Raw genomic sequence first — 15,379 nt, 5'->3', positions numbered from 1 at the left:
TTTCGGTGTGATAAGTGCGTAATAATAGTGTTTCAGTATTTCTACCCACCCCTAGTCACACAATCTCCACCCTCATAATTTAAGGCCTCGAGCTTTTTCCTAATCTTCGGACACAACTTGTGTGTACAAGAACTAATTTCATCTAACTTACTCTAATGTCTTTCTATCAAAGAGATTTCCCATGTCCTTAAGTATATCATCAAATGCTTAACTCCAGAATTAACAATACTAGTATTAACACCAGTGCTATGCACGGGTCATGTGATTTTCACTTAATGAATACAAATTCTAAATAATTCAACAAAAATAAGATTAATATAATTAAGTACATTTTTAAAAAAGGAAATGTATTTCTCTTGTCCCACTCTAATTCTTATTCGTTACAGATATTGTAGTATATTCTTATTTTGTGAGTTGAGTGGAGAATGAATAATAAGATAAAGAATAATTGGAGATAATTGTGTTTCCAATTAAGAAAATGTGTTATTTTGAATAACACTTTAGTAGATATATAGTACTCCATAAAAATGTTTCAAAACAACAAAAATAAAAAAACAAATGCTAATTATAGTACTCCGTCAGTCCCATTGAAGATGACTCATTTTTCTTTTTGGTTTGTCCCAACTAAGATGACCTATTACTAAAATTGGAAACATCTTTTATCTCTACTTTATTATCTCTCTTATTTTGCTCTCTCCACTTAACACACAAAATAAAGTCTCATAAAATCTCGTGCCATCTAAGAAAGCGATCATCTTCCTTGAGATGTAGACTAATTTTCAAATTTCAAATAAAAACATTACAATCATACTTTATCCACGTGTATGCTAATGCACAACATGTATACTTAAATACAAACTTAACTTAGAATAATAACAATGAAGCAGTAGTTAATGCGCTTCAGTTGCCCGAAACAAAATTCTACTTCATGGCGGCACGGGTTTTAAGAAATGTTAAGAAAGGTGGGTGGAAAAAAGTTGGTGAAATAGAGGTCCTACTTGTATATATTAGTTTTAAACGAAATGTGAGTGGAATGAGTTAGTGGAAGATGAGACTCTATTACCATTTATGGTAAAAGTAAACCGGGACTCCTATCCACGGACGGACTAAAATGGAAAAACGAGACTTCTATTCGCGGACGAAGGAAGTATAATAATACTTGTATCACCAAACGCTTCGTTAAACTCTTTCACCACCAATACCGCAACCTCAAACACAGTCGGTAGGTATACGTTCTTTCGTCTCTACCTCTCTTATAAACAACCTTAGATTTACATCTTGTCTTCTTTCTTGGTCAATCTTTTGCTCTGCTATTCGAGACTTTATACCTAATAGGCTAATACAATAAACATATAGTAATAATTACCTACACAAAAAATATTTTTCATTACATTAACCAAAAAATTAATTAATTGAAAATATGTATACTAAATTAATATGTCAAAAATAGATAAATGTGAAAAAAGTAAAATCATTTCATTAAAGAATTAATGGACAAAAAATTTGGGCTTGATTGAACAATATTAACATGATTCATAATGTTAATATTCATTTACAACAAAAAAGCGATAATAAATAGTGCCTTCGTCTTGAATTAAAGTTGGTAAATCCAAATTAGTTCACTTTAGATGAATTCTTTTCTTCTATAACAATATCACTTATAGTTATATGACTCTGAACGGATCCAGCTACATCAACTACAAAAGATTGGTACAATAAAAGATTTACCAGAAAAAAATTACAAAGAAAATTGATGAAAAGAAATTATTAAGTTGGATTGAACAAAATTTAACCTATTAATAATTTTATTATTATTCACAACAAAAAATTGTTAATAAATAGTTATATCAATTAATTAGTCTGATTCACATTAGATGAATTCTTTTTACATAACAATATCACATCTAATTATCGAACTCTAAATAGATCGAATTACATCAGTTACAAAAAAAAATATGATATAACCCATTCATAATGTCAATATTATTAAAAAAATGCTAATAAATAGTAGTGTCACTAATAATTAGTCTGATTCACATTAGATAAATTCTTTTCATCTATAAACAACACTCATAATTATTGGACTATAAACAGATCGAACTATATTATCTACGTAAAAATGAGATACATTCAAGAGAAACAACAATCTTTCATTCTTTATGGTAACCCACGTGCATGCACATATGTTTTACTTCAAAATAATTTATTGCTTTAATTTCTTCAAACATGTATAAAAATGAATTTATTTATATAAATTTGTTGGAAAGCCCACCAATTTCGACCATATTATCTTTTTGGTCGGCCTTAGAATTTTCATAAATAAATTGAAGTAGCAACAATCAAAGATTAATAAATAATTTCATTTTCCATGATTAATAACGATAAGTATTTTATTAATAGTTATATTCCATAAAACAATACAGTTAATTTGGATAATTTCCTATTCTCATTCTAATAAAATATAAAAAAATCAATAAAAGTATTATTCAATAAAACTATAATACAAACAATATTAATATTGGACCAATCATAAATTCATACCCCTAAAAAATTGAATCAACCCATTAATATGCAAGAAAAAATAAAATGACATACTTGATGAATATGAAATTCATAGAAGTATAAAACATTCCAAAATATCAAACCCCCAATGGAGAAACAGATGCAAGCACGCCTCTCATTTTTCTCTCTCTGTAAAATGTTACAGTACAACTTTCTTGCATCCATAAACCTTAAAATTTTTAAAATAATAGTCTTCCTCCCTCAAGGAATCCGGATGCGGCCCCTCCTGGAATCCCACCATCCTCTACATCTGTAACGCCGCTCCTCCCCGACGATAGTGTTCTTGGTAATTTGGGTAGTGATGGTTGAAATTGGAATCTGAATCTTGAAAATAACCAAACTTAAGTGAGAAGCCAATTTCTTTACATTGTATTGGACCATATTTTTGTCAAATAAAATTTTCCTTCTAATTTAATCAATGCTCTAGCAGCTTTACAATTCAACAGAACCGAGACCTTGATACTAACCAGAATTATTCGGGACTTTGATACTAACCGGAATAATTACTGTCCGCTTTTTTTGGATATAAGGAAGATTTCGTTTTTGTAAATCAATTAAAATAAGGCTTTTTATACTTGCTATTCACAATACATATGTTTTGTTTTCTATGTTGGCATAAAAGTTTTTTTGGTATATGCTTGCAGTCAAAGGAAATAATTATAGTGCATGCTCATAAAAGTACAAATCAAAATTTTCATGTATTTTATAACAGTTCCCGCTAAAACGGTCTTTAATGACAATCTTTTTATTTTTAAGACAAACTCTCACTTTATATAACGATGATAGATATCATTGAAGCTCTAACAAACATTATTTAAAATAGAAATAAAGCATTGCACAAGTACTATTATAAAGGTCTTACAAAATCTAGTTCGATTCTTAATCCACTATGTCAACAAATTTCTGTGCTAAGTGGGGCCAACTCTTTGTGGCTACGTCCCTACAGAATAGACTATTCAAGACATCCTTTGTGGCTCTCTTCTTCAAGTTTTGCCCATTGCACAATTTCTATGCTAAGTGGGGCAAATTTCTTCACAATTTTATCAAGACCCTACAAAAATCAAGTGTCAAAAACAAGAAAAATATTTACAACTTCTATATTAGTGTTAAAATGGAAAACTATACCTTCTTCTGTTGATCACTAATAAAAATTGTCCCAACTTCTTCTCTAAAATCGAGCTCTTCTACCAAAATGTTGATGAACCAATTCCAACATCTCGTATTTTTAACTTCAATCATTGCCCAAGCTATAGGGAATATCTGGTTGTTCCCAGTTGTTTAAAAAAATTTGGAACTCTTTTCATCACTAAATCATATACATATACTTACATAAATCCTTATCAACTTATATAAGGTCATCTTCAACCATGCGGCAAAACGCAAATTTCCAGTGAAAAACACCTCCAATCATACTCCAAAACGCATCTCAAATCGTCCCTTTTTTGCGTTTTTTAACAGTATCACTCCAAAGATGCAGTAGCACTGTAGCTACTGCATCTCACTTTTTGAAGTTCCTGGAATTTGCAATTAGCTCCTTCATCCTTTGTATTTTCGAATGGAAGCAACAATTGTGGAGAGTTGTAGATGGTTGAAGAAGATGTGAAGGAAAAGCAGAGATGCAGAGAAGAGAAATGAAAAATCAGAGAAGGGGAGAAGACTATAGGCGCTGGGAGAGAGAGACGGAGAGAGAGAGAAAATTAGGTTTAGATTATATTTAATGGCATGGGCTAATTAAACCACCTCCAATTAAACATATGTGGAGTATTTATTTGAGAATTAGGCTAATTAATTACTATTATATGTATAAATTTAATGGTGCATAGTATTTATTTGTTTTATACGGTTTTATCAATATTTAGTTCAAAAGGTTAATTGATATTTAGTTTATTTTATACAAATTATTAGCATTAATTATTTATTTTGTGTGATTTGTGAAATTATGTTTAATATAATTTATTAAATAATTTATTGAGTAGTAGTTATTTTATTGAGTATGAATTGTAATATTAGTATTTAATATTATAATATAACAAATTAAATAATAGTACAATATTTAGTAATAAAAGTACTCCTATTACATAACACGTCCTACAAATGGAAATTATGTTACAACGACATAAAACTAAAATAAAGACAAACAACATATTACAATAACAAAATGAAAAACATAATCTAATAATCCGGTAAACCAGAACCAGAACCTCCTATATTATCGAAGTACGAAGGATATGTTCCAGTTGCATAGTCATTTGGTTGTTCTTGTTGCTAAGCTCTTTTTTGTAAAATGCGTCTTCTCTCGGCTTGAAAATAAGCACGACTATCAGGATCGACTATGGAGCTCAAGTCCATAGCCATGATTTTATTTTCTTCATTCACAGTTTTGAGATCATGGCTATTCTTTTGTTGTTTCAAAAACATAGACATATTATCGTTTACTTGTTTCATGCCTGCGGTATATAGCTCATTTTGTTTTTCTAGAGTAGCAATAATTGATTCCGAGTTATCAGACTGTTTTTTCTTCAGTTTAGCCCTCTTCACTCCGATAGGCCTTGATGAAGAAGAACCGCCAAGGATTTGTTCCTCGCCATCATCACAGCTCTTAGGAAATGAAGACAAAGTTTGTGAGCCATGCATAGTATGAGCCTGACTTTCTAAATCAGAACTTTGCATCCCACGTGATGCTTGTTGTCTAGAGCTCCTCCCTGCACAATCTTTAAATTTTTCAAAATTTTTAATCATCTCCCAAACATGAGAAAATTTCCAACCCGATTAGTATTTTGAATCTGTCTTGAGCATTTGCATGGCTTCATTCATCTACAAATAATTATAATCAATAAATCTGCATTTGAAGCACCGCTTCGATTTCTTGCTTCAGCAGCTCGGATACATCCATGGAATTTTTTTGTTGCTTTCTCAATGGCTTGAATACGAGCCTGCATAGATCTTTGCGTACGCTCTGGCCAAGTGGGGTCTCTTTCTTCATCTTGATTGAATCCATCTTCCACGCGCTGCCAGAATCGTTGTGCTGATTGTGATGTGCCTATGCTAGGATCTTGTGAAATTTCCATATAAACTTTACACAAAAGTATGTCTTCATTCTCTGTATAACTTTCTTGACGAACTGACATTTTGTGAGGAAAAGATAAAGATAAAAACTGGGATGAGATAATTGTGATGTTGTGGTTTCTTATATTTATAGATATGAAATTTTTTTCTACTTTTTGAATGGGTGGCTTGGATTTAAATCTACTTTTGCGATGAATGGCTATGATTGAAAGCACGCGGATTGGGCTTTTTTTTGTTTCCGGATTTTGAATGGATGGCTAGGATTTAGATCTACTTTTGGGATGAGTGGCTACGATTGAAAGCACACGGATTGTGCTTTTTTTGTTTCCGGATTTTGAATGGATGGCTAGGATTTAAATCTACTTTTTCGATGGGTGGCTACGATTGAAAGCACACGGATTGTGATTTTTTTATTTCCGGATTTTGAGTGGATGGCTAGGATTTAAATCTACTTTTGCGATGAGTGGCTACAATTGAAAGCAAGCGGATTGTGCTTTTTTGTTTCTAGAATTTGAATGGATGGCTAGGATTTAAACCTTATTTTCGATGTGTGGTTACGATTGAAAGCACACGGATTGCGCTTTTGTAAAATCATTATAAATTGAAGACATGTTTTGATCATTTATCATATCAATCAATCACTCAAATTCATCTATCCTTCACCATGAATCCCAATTTTATTTCTAGCTCTTCATCTTCTGATGAAGATGGTGAAAATTCTCTTACGATATACACTTACAACCAATTTATGCGGGATATGCAACGTAGAATCGACAACAACAACATGTTGATCCAATACCTTCGTGACCATCAAAGTCCACAAATATATCGTGGATCAGTTCCAGGGCATATTGTCATCAACCGTGACCGAGAGGGTGCTACGCTAGATTGTACAATGATTATTTTGCTGATAATCCATTGTATAATGAAACCATGTTTCGTAGGAGATTCCGGATGTCTCGTCCATTGTTTCTTCGTATTGTGGATGCAGTTAAGGAACGCGATGACTACTTCGTGCAACGACCAGATGGAACCGGAAGGCTTGGACTATCATCTCTTCAAAAGGTAACAGCTACTATTCGTATATTGGCATACGGTGTACCAGCTGATGCTTGTGATGAGTATGTGAAAATAAGTGAGAGCAGTGCGATCAAAAGTGTAAAACGTTTTCGTCGTGCAATAATAGAAGTTTTTTCAACGCAATATTTGAGAAGCCCGACAACTAATGATATTGCTAGACTTTTATATATTGGTGAGCAACCTGGATTTCCAGGGATGCTAGGTAGTTTAGATTGTATGCATTAGAAATGGAAAAATTGTCCTACAAGGTGGAGCGGTTCATATTCAGGTCGTAGTGGAAGTCCTACAATTATCCTTGAAGTTGTGGCAGATTATGATCTTTGGATATGGCATGCTTATTTTGGATTGCCCGGCAGCAACAACGACATCAATGTGGTAGATTCCTTTCATCTTTTCTATAATCTCACTCAAGGTATTGCTCCTCCTGTTTATTATGTTATTCAAGGCAAAGAATACAATATGGGTTATTACCTAGCTGATGGAATATACCCAAAATGGTCTACTATTGTGCAAACAATTCATGAACCTCGTACCCCAAAGACAAAATATTTTGCTATGAGGCAAGAGGCATGTAGAAAAGATGTAGAACGCGCATTTTGTGTTCTCCAATCACGTTTCTCAATTGTAGTAGGACCAGTGCGGTATTGGGATAAAGAAGTGTTGCGTGGCATAATGATTACATGTATAATTTTGCATAACATGATAGTTGAAGATGAGCGTGACCTGAGTTCTCCAATCGAAGTTGCTAGACACGCTCCACAACCAGAAGTTGAGATGACGACAAATGAAGATGTTCGATTTCAAGAGTACTTGACTCGGTATGCCGCAATAAGAAATAAAAATGCACATCTAGAACTTCGAAATGCATTAGTTGATCATTTGTGGGAAAATTTCTCAAATACGCAATCTTGAATTTTAGCTACTTTTTATGTGTTGTCCTTATGTTTTATATAATCATGATGTCTTTGAATGTATTTTAAGTTATGTATAATCATGATGTCTTTGAATGTATTTTAGTTTATGCTTGAATGTTATTATAGTACGTTTGATGTATTATAATTTGAAGTTAGTGTATATTTTATTGAATGCATAATATATTTAATATATATATATATATATATATATATTATAAATAATTATATCAAATTATTTAATTATATTTGAAAAATTATTGAAACAATATTGTGGGGTGAATGTGTAATTTAAATAAATATGTAGTTAAAATTGAAAAGGTAAAAAAAGTAGGTGAATATGAAATATTCTTTTGAGTTTTGAGTTTGGTGTAAATGGTTGGAGTAGAATTACTATTTGATATGACAGAACTGAAAAAATGGGTTTGAGTTTGGTATAAATGGTTGGAGATTGTCTAAGAAGGCATTTCCTAATATCTTAGCTTGCATTTCCTAATCTTAGCTTAACATCTACCGCAGAGCTCCTCAACAACTCAATTGCGTTATGTTGTGCATTATACAACTTCCATTTTATAGCATACCATATCTCTGCATTAAGTCCTTACCTATTAATTTCATATTTTATTGGTCCAACTTCCACACATAATGGGTAACATAGGATTCACGTAAACGAAATTGACACGTAAAAATAACTATTTGCCGAAACAACTCATCGTAATAAACAACAGCTTAAAGTTTGTGATATATTTAAATATTTTAAAGTTTAGAAAATAAAAAATCGCCATTATGATTTTTGCTTATTAGACTAAAAAAATAATTGTCCAGAGTTGAAAAAAGTCAACTAATTGACAAATAGTAAAGCTCATTTAATAGTGTGTAAATTGGGATAAATTGTACCAGTAGAAATCAAACGATAATTTCCTGGTGTGTTACATTCATCCACACCTCCAAACAAAAACCATACTGCAATTCCTTTATTCCCCTCAGATCGAATCGAATTTCTGTGATTTCATGCAATTTATCTGCTCTAATCGACACTGAATTATCAGTTGCTAATCACCGTTCCCGATCGTTACTCAGAATAAAAAGGAGCAATCGCAATTGATCGACGCCGCTGGCGCACCTCTCCGCACTATTGCTCCAAATCGCGCAGCTCCATAATCAACCGTCCGCTTCGGCCTCTTTCTTTGCTGCTATAAGTAAGCCCTACGACGCCGTTTCGTCGGAGATCTGCGCTACTGTGATGTCGAAAGCGCGGGTATACGCGGACGTTAACGTGCTGCGTCCCAGAGAATACTGGGATTACGAGAATCTCACTGTGCAGTGGGGGTAAGTAGTTAATTACATCAATTTGCGCCTAATTTATTAGTTATACCACCGTAATTTTGTGTCAATGGGGATGATTTGTGATAAATGTTCAACTGTAGTAAGGATTTTGAGCTAGAGTTGTTAATGGGAAGATTTTGAGCAAATTAATATGTGTGGTAAATGCATTTTAAATCATGTTTTTCTTCAGTTTCTTTTATTTCATTCAATTTAAATGTATTTGTGTTTGCTCCGTGGAGAATTTCTTTGCCAATCTATATTCTAAGTTGAACACGAAAGAAGACTGTGTCATCCGGGCACTTATTGAGTAAGTGCTCGTGTGCTTAAAATCTCCGGAGTATTGGATAACCAAGTAACTGGAGTATAATATAACTCAGCTGTGAAGGTAATTTAATCAATATATGAGACCTTGGAAAGAATTTGAAGATCATCTTTTTCTAGATTTACACACTCACCCAAATGACTCGAAAGCTGGCTTATTAATTGATTTCGGCTTCGTCGTCAGTTTTCGAGAGCATTCTTTTTTTTAGATTTACACGCACTCACCCAAATGACTCAAAGCCATCTTATCAATTGAGTTGCACTTGTTTCTTAGTTATGAGATCATTCTTGAAAAATAAAATGGTTAACCGCAATATCGAGATTGTGTAGGAATGCATCTCTTACTCTTCATCTTGTTGTAATTTCCCATTTCTTATCCTGATAAGGTGTTATAATTCAACATAGATTATTTGTGTATGACATGGCAAAGGAAGAACGAATGTTTAATCCATTTGGGGGTGAAAACAATCTACAACCTGTACTTATCTACACCTGAAGAATTAAGGGCCAATGTGGCTCTATAGAAGTTTCATATTTTTACTTTTGAAAGACATATCTTATCAAACACTGGGACCTTGAGCACTTGTTAATAATGTTTAAACTTGTTTCCTATATGCTTCCAGAGACCAGGATGATTACGAGGTTGTTCGTAGAGTCGGTAGGGGAAAATACAGTGAAGTTTTTGAAGGCATAAATGTAAATAGCAATGAAAGGTGCATAATCAAGATTCTTAAGCCTGTTAAGAAGAAAAAGGTTTGTATTTATCCTCTTAATAGGGGCTAGGTGAATTTTTCACATATTCTCAATGAGCTGAACCACTTTGGAGATTTGACCAATCCTGACATGGGACTTTTTAGGTGGATTTTAGATCCGTCTCCAATTGTTTGATCGAAATTAACTTTATATGAATGAACTGGAATCTTCCTCATGTAAAAAAAGTTTGCAGTACTTGGAATCTTGGATAGTACTTTGTGCACAGTTTCAAGTCTTTGTCTTACATACTCGTTAAGTATTTGTTTAAACTGTGAACGGAAACTGAAAGGAAAATTTTTGCTTTTCTACATTGCTGAAAGTAATAAAGTATCCATTTATAACTTTTTTCTTCTACAATCTCATTTCATTTTTTTGTTCTTCATTGTCATTTCGGATGTTCTTGGTTATCTATCAAAGTGTTCTTCTTGGATGAGAAACATAAAAAAATATTAATGTAATTGGACCAATTACATACTTATGTCTCGTGATTCAGTGCTGTGTCTCTAATATTTTATTGTAAACATGTGTGCAGATAAAAAGAGAGATCAAAATTCTGCGGAACCTATGTGGGGGACCCAATGTTGTCAAACTCCTTGACATTGTTAGAGATCAGCACTCTAAAACTCCTAGCTTGATATTCGAATTCGTTAATAGTACAGATTTCAAAGTACTGTACCCTACATTAACCGATTATGACATACGCTACTACATATATGAGCTTCTCAAGGTGAGATATGCTTCAGTGTCATATTCATGCAAATTCAATTTCCTCCGAAATCTTATATTTCATACTTTTGTCCTTTCAGTTAGTGGGTACATATTTTCATGAAAATATGCTGATCATAAACTTCTGATGCTAAGAAAGACTATACTATTATTTTGGATGTACCTTATCATAGGTTGGCTTTATTTATCATATACGGAGGGTGCTTGTAGATGCGCACGGTGGCTTTTGGTTGACTGATTTTTTTTCAAATTTATCATTATTTTTATACGAGGGATTTATCTTGTAGTATATCAGTTTATTTACCATTTCCACCACATGACCGTCACTTTCTCCAACTGCAATGCATTTACTCCATCCGTTCACTATAAGTTGTCACTTTGGGTTCGGCATGGGTTTTAATAAATGTATGGTAGAAGTGTGTTTAGTGGAGAAAGGGACCATTATATGTGAGTGGGGGGAGGAACCAAAAAGGAATATGATATAGTATTAATCATTACTTAGTCCTAACACTGTCCTTGATGTGAGATTTTTTCTTCACTCACAAATCACAATACACCAATCATTTAATTTAAACTTGTGTTGCGACCCATTTGGCCTATTTTTGAGGATGAAGGGAGTATTTAAAGACCTAAAGAAACTTGAGGCCAATCTAAATATCTTGGATCCCACTCAAAAGCCCAATCCATTATTTTATTACAGCCCCCAATAACTTAGCCCTAAATAATAAATTACCCAAATAAAAGATAACTATAACTGAATAATGATCTCTATCACTTGTATTGTTTGATAGTATTTCAAAACTATTGCCATTGATTACTGTGTAGGCACTGGATTACTGTCACTCCCAGGGAATAATGCACAGAGATGTTAAGCCTCATAATGTGATGATAGACCATGAATTGCGAAAGCTTCGCTTGATTGACTGGGGTCTTGCAGAATTTTACCACCCTGGCAAAGAGTATAATGTTCGTGTTGCTTCAAGGTACATTGTGGCTATTTGCTTTAGGGCAATTGCTGGTGAATTTTTTTCCTTTATGTATTTTCTTCTCCTTCTTCATGTTTCTTAACTAGATTTGTTGAGTTACTATTTTCATCATTCCTTTTGATTATCTTTAGTAGTATGATATTTTTGCCTCTGATGCTCTGACATTTCATTTCCAGAGACATACTCATGCCATTAGGATACATATGGATACAATATCCTTCCTGAATTTTCTTCCTGTTGGAGTTGTGTTGGTGAGAAAAAACATAGGAATGGGAGAATATAAGTAGACCTATTTAGCTCATTTATAGTTAGGGTTATATTAAAAACTTGTTTTTTTCGTAAAATTATGAATCTTGCAGCTAACCTATAGAGTATAGAGTAATAGCAACATTTAACATATAAGGTAACTGCACTTTCATGGTCTTGTAATTGTGTCCCGTATGATTCGAATTTCGAACCCAGGATCACGAAAGTGCATATACTTTATATGTTAAGTACAGTTACTTTATATATTTAGTGCATATACAAACTTATATGTATTTGTATATGTTGGATGCCATCACATGCTTATTTTCATTTTTATTCACTTTCAGTCGTATCTAATCTATAATAATTTTGGAGTCATGAATACTTATTTCGATCAGATACCCTACCTGCCTAGCTGGCCCTATCTTTTATTTTAAAACTTTCTATGGAAACCAATATAAATGACTTAATCTCTGTATATTCTATTGGCCTAAATTGATTTTTGTATGTTGTTAGCATAGAGCCATGCGGGCATGTGTTCAGTTTTGGTCTAAGCATTTCCCATTTATTTTTATTCGATTTTGGTGGATCCAATCTCCAATTAGGTATTGCTGCCTGCTATTTAGTTAGTATATCAGTGTATGGATTATGGGAAGGATTACGTTCTTGATTTCAATTTGCTTGAGAATAGTAGATTTCAGAGTTTGTAATATCAGACTATGGATTATCGGAAGGATTACGTTCTTCATTTCAATTTTGCTTGTTAATAGTAGATTTCTGAGGTTGTATATGTTTCTGGAATGAAACTCAGAAACTGTTAGCTGGTTGATATGATTATGTGAAATCTTTTCTATTGATTCAGATACTTCAAGGGTCCGGAACTACTCGTTGACTTGCAAGACTATGACTATTCCTTGGATATGTGGAGCCTGGGTTGCATGTTTGCCGGGATGGTTAGATAATTGAATGGGTCACTTTATCAGTCCCATCGATGTTTGTTCCTTCATTGTCCTTATCTTTTTTTCATGTTGGTAATGCAGATTTTTCGGAAAGAACCTTTTTTCTATGGACATGATAACCAGGATCAACTTGTGAAAATCTCTAAGGTAAATACGTAGGCTTGCCCATTGAGTAATTGTATGTAATTCAACCCCCATATATTTAAATACTCATGGGTTGTACTAATAGAGACACAAAGTAATATAGTGGCACAGCTGATAATCTCTTAAAGTTTGTGGATCTCCTATGCAACTCATCTGATTTGAGATTTTCTCCTCCAGGTCCTTGGGACTGATGAGTTAAATGCGTATCTACACAAGTACCAATTGGAGCTTGATCCTCAATTAGAAGCTCTTGTTGGAAGGTATGCTATTTGCTAAGAGTTACAAAATGAATCCAAATTTAACCTTTAACTCAACCTATCTATAGTAAAATATTTTAGATGAAAGCTGGTCTTTGGCTGTGACTTAACTAGATGCTTTCCATTTCTCAGGCATAGCAGGAAACCATGGTCGAAGTTTGTTAATTCAGATAATCAGCATCTTGTGTCACCAGAGGTCATACTTTGTTCTTTCATCCCTTCTTCAACCCTTTAAAATTATAAGCAAAATTATTTATACGAGTGAAATTCATAAATCAATTTCCTCTTTTTCCAAATTTAGAAATTTTGTCTTACTCTGACAGGCCATCGATTTCCTCGACAAACTCCTGCGATATGATCATCAAGATAGGCTCACAGCAAGGGAAGCTATGGTATGTTCTTCACTGTCTTGCTAACTTATAGTACTTGTTATCATCGACTGAGCTACACTGCCCCCTGCATTTTGAATATTACTATTGCATTCTAGTTGCAGAAAACGAAATTTTTTGGGCATACTTTGTATATGTACATGCAATTAATTTTTAAAAAAATCCGACCTTTTGACATTTGTTAAAAAAACTGAAAGTGTGAGTTTTAACTTATGTTTTGATTTCAAGATAAACTTTGTTGGTGAAGCTATGAAATGTCTTTTTGGCCCCATCGTGAAATGTCCGTCTCCGTCACAGTGCTTGTTAACCTATCTTATGTCTTTTCATTGGAATGTTCTTTTCCAAATTCTTATCTTGTGCTCGACTAATCTTATTCTAGGCTCATCCGTATTTCTCGCAAGTAAGGGCTGCAGAGAATAGCAGGAGCCGAACTCAATAGCTCAACCTCGTTGCCCGCAAAACACAGCATATCTTTGTGGTAATGTCACAAATGCAGCCGTTGATACCCTTGTGATCTTATATTTTGATCATTTGTCAGTAAACAAGAATTGTTTTATAACTAGCCATCATAACATAACCCCCTCTTATTTGTCGGAGTTTTCCAGTTTCTGTGTATTGTGAGTATATTTTTGCAATATTAGTTTATGTATCCATAAATTGAGAGTGATTGATGACTTGATTCCCTTTACTTTTGAGTGAAACCTCTCCCCTACCCATGTAGCCTGTGGCATGGATTAACTTTTTTTCAAGTCGCATTAATAATGATTTTTCATTTATTTCTATGGTTCCAGTATCTCAACTGTGAAAAATTTATTTCCTGAAATTTTCTAGTGCAGAGTCTTTGGCCAATTGACACCGTAAGAGCATCCACCACTGTAGTCATGCGGACGATGCATGCCCGATGCATTGCATCGTCCGCGCCCTATACATCGGCCGCGGACGATGGCGTCGGAACACGCATCGTCTGAGGTATCGTCCGCCCCACTGCGGGTCACGCGGACGATGCAACGCGTTTTCCTTTTTTTTCAAAATTTTTATCTATTTAAACCCTCATTTCTCTTCTATTTCCCACACCAATAATTCTCTCTCATCTCTCACTTTCCCCACACCAATATTTCACTCCCAATCTTTCTCACTGAAAAAAATTAGACCCGACGACGACTGGAGTACCTCGGAGGGTATTACTCGAGCCTTGACTCGGGCCTTATTCGATTGCGTTCATGAGGCTGCGGCGGAATGCTTGGCCGAAATGGAGCGCGAAGCGGCGGAGCAGGCCAAGGCGGTGCGGATCCCACGTCCGATTCGACATCAGACGTTTGTCCGCTGCGAGCACGACGTAGCTCACCACCAACGTCTGTTCACAAACTATTTTGACGAGCAACCATGGTGGGGCCCGACGGTTTTTCACCGCCGTTTTAGAATGCGGCGAGATTTTTTTCTCAACATTGTCCAAACGTTGGAGGCACGTGATGAATACTTCCAGTATCGGGAAGATGGCATCGGCAGACCCGGACTTACGCCGTTGCAAAAGTGCACGGTTGCGCTCCGGCAGCTGGCCTACGGCACCACGGCGGACATGTGCGACGAGTACCTTCACGTCGGGGAGACAACTGGCCGCGAGTGCCTGATGAATTTTTGTAGGGGAGTTATGGA

The 15,379-nt window shown here is 34.4% G+C and overlaps 1 protein-coding gene and 1 long non-coding RNA gene across 2 annotated transcripts; one reads left to right on the top strand and one right to left on the bottom strand.

The window, feature by feature from the left end:
• Positions 1-3,375: 3,375 nt before the first annotated feature.
• LOC121787105 lies at positions 3,376-4,220 on the bottom strand. The gene is made up of 2 exons (XR_006047269.1): positions 3,688-4,220; positions 3,376-3,613 (listed from the first exon to the last, which is right to left on the bottom strand). It is a non-coding gene; the product is annotated as an uncharacterized LOC121787105 (long non-coding RNA).
• A 4,306-nt stretch (positions 4,221-8,526) lies between these two features.
• Positions 8,527-14,502, top strand: LOC121787684 (casein kinase II subunit alpha-2-like). The gene is made up of 10 exons (XM_042186496.1): positions 8,527-8,948; positions 9,890-10,019; positions 10,552-10,746; positions 11,571-11,728; positions 12,840-12,930; positions 13,018-13,083; positions 13,258-13,340; positions 13,470-13,533; positions 13,661-13,729; positions 14,106-14,502. Exons 1-10 carry the CDS (start codon positions 8,863-8,865, stop codon positions 14,163-14,165), a joined length of 1,002 nt encoding a protein of 333 aa, XP_042042430.1. The 5' UTR covers positions 8,527-8,862; the 3' UTR covers positions 14,166-14,502.
• Positions 14,503-15,379: the final 877 nt, after the last annotated feature.

Source organism: Salvia splendens, chromosome 22, assembly GCF_004379255.2.
Source record: "Salvia splendens isolate huo1 chromosome 22, SspV2, whole genome shotgun sequence".
NCBI lineage: Eukaryota > Viridiplantae > Streptophyta > Magnoliopsida > Lamiales > Lamiaceae > Salvia > Salvia splendens.
This window is presented reverse-complemented; position numbering and strand designations above follow the sequence as displayed.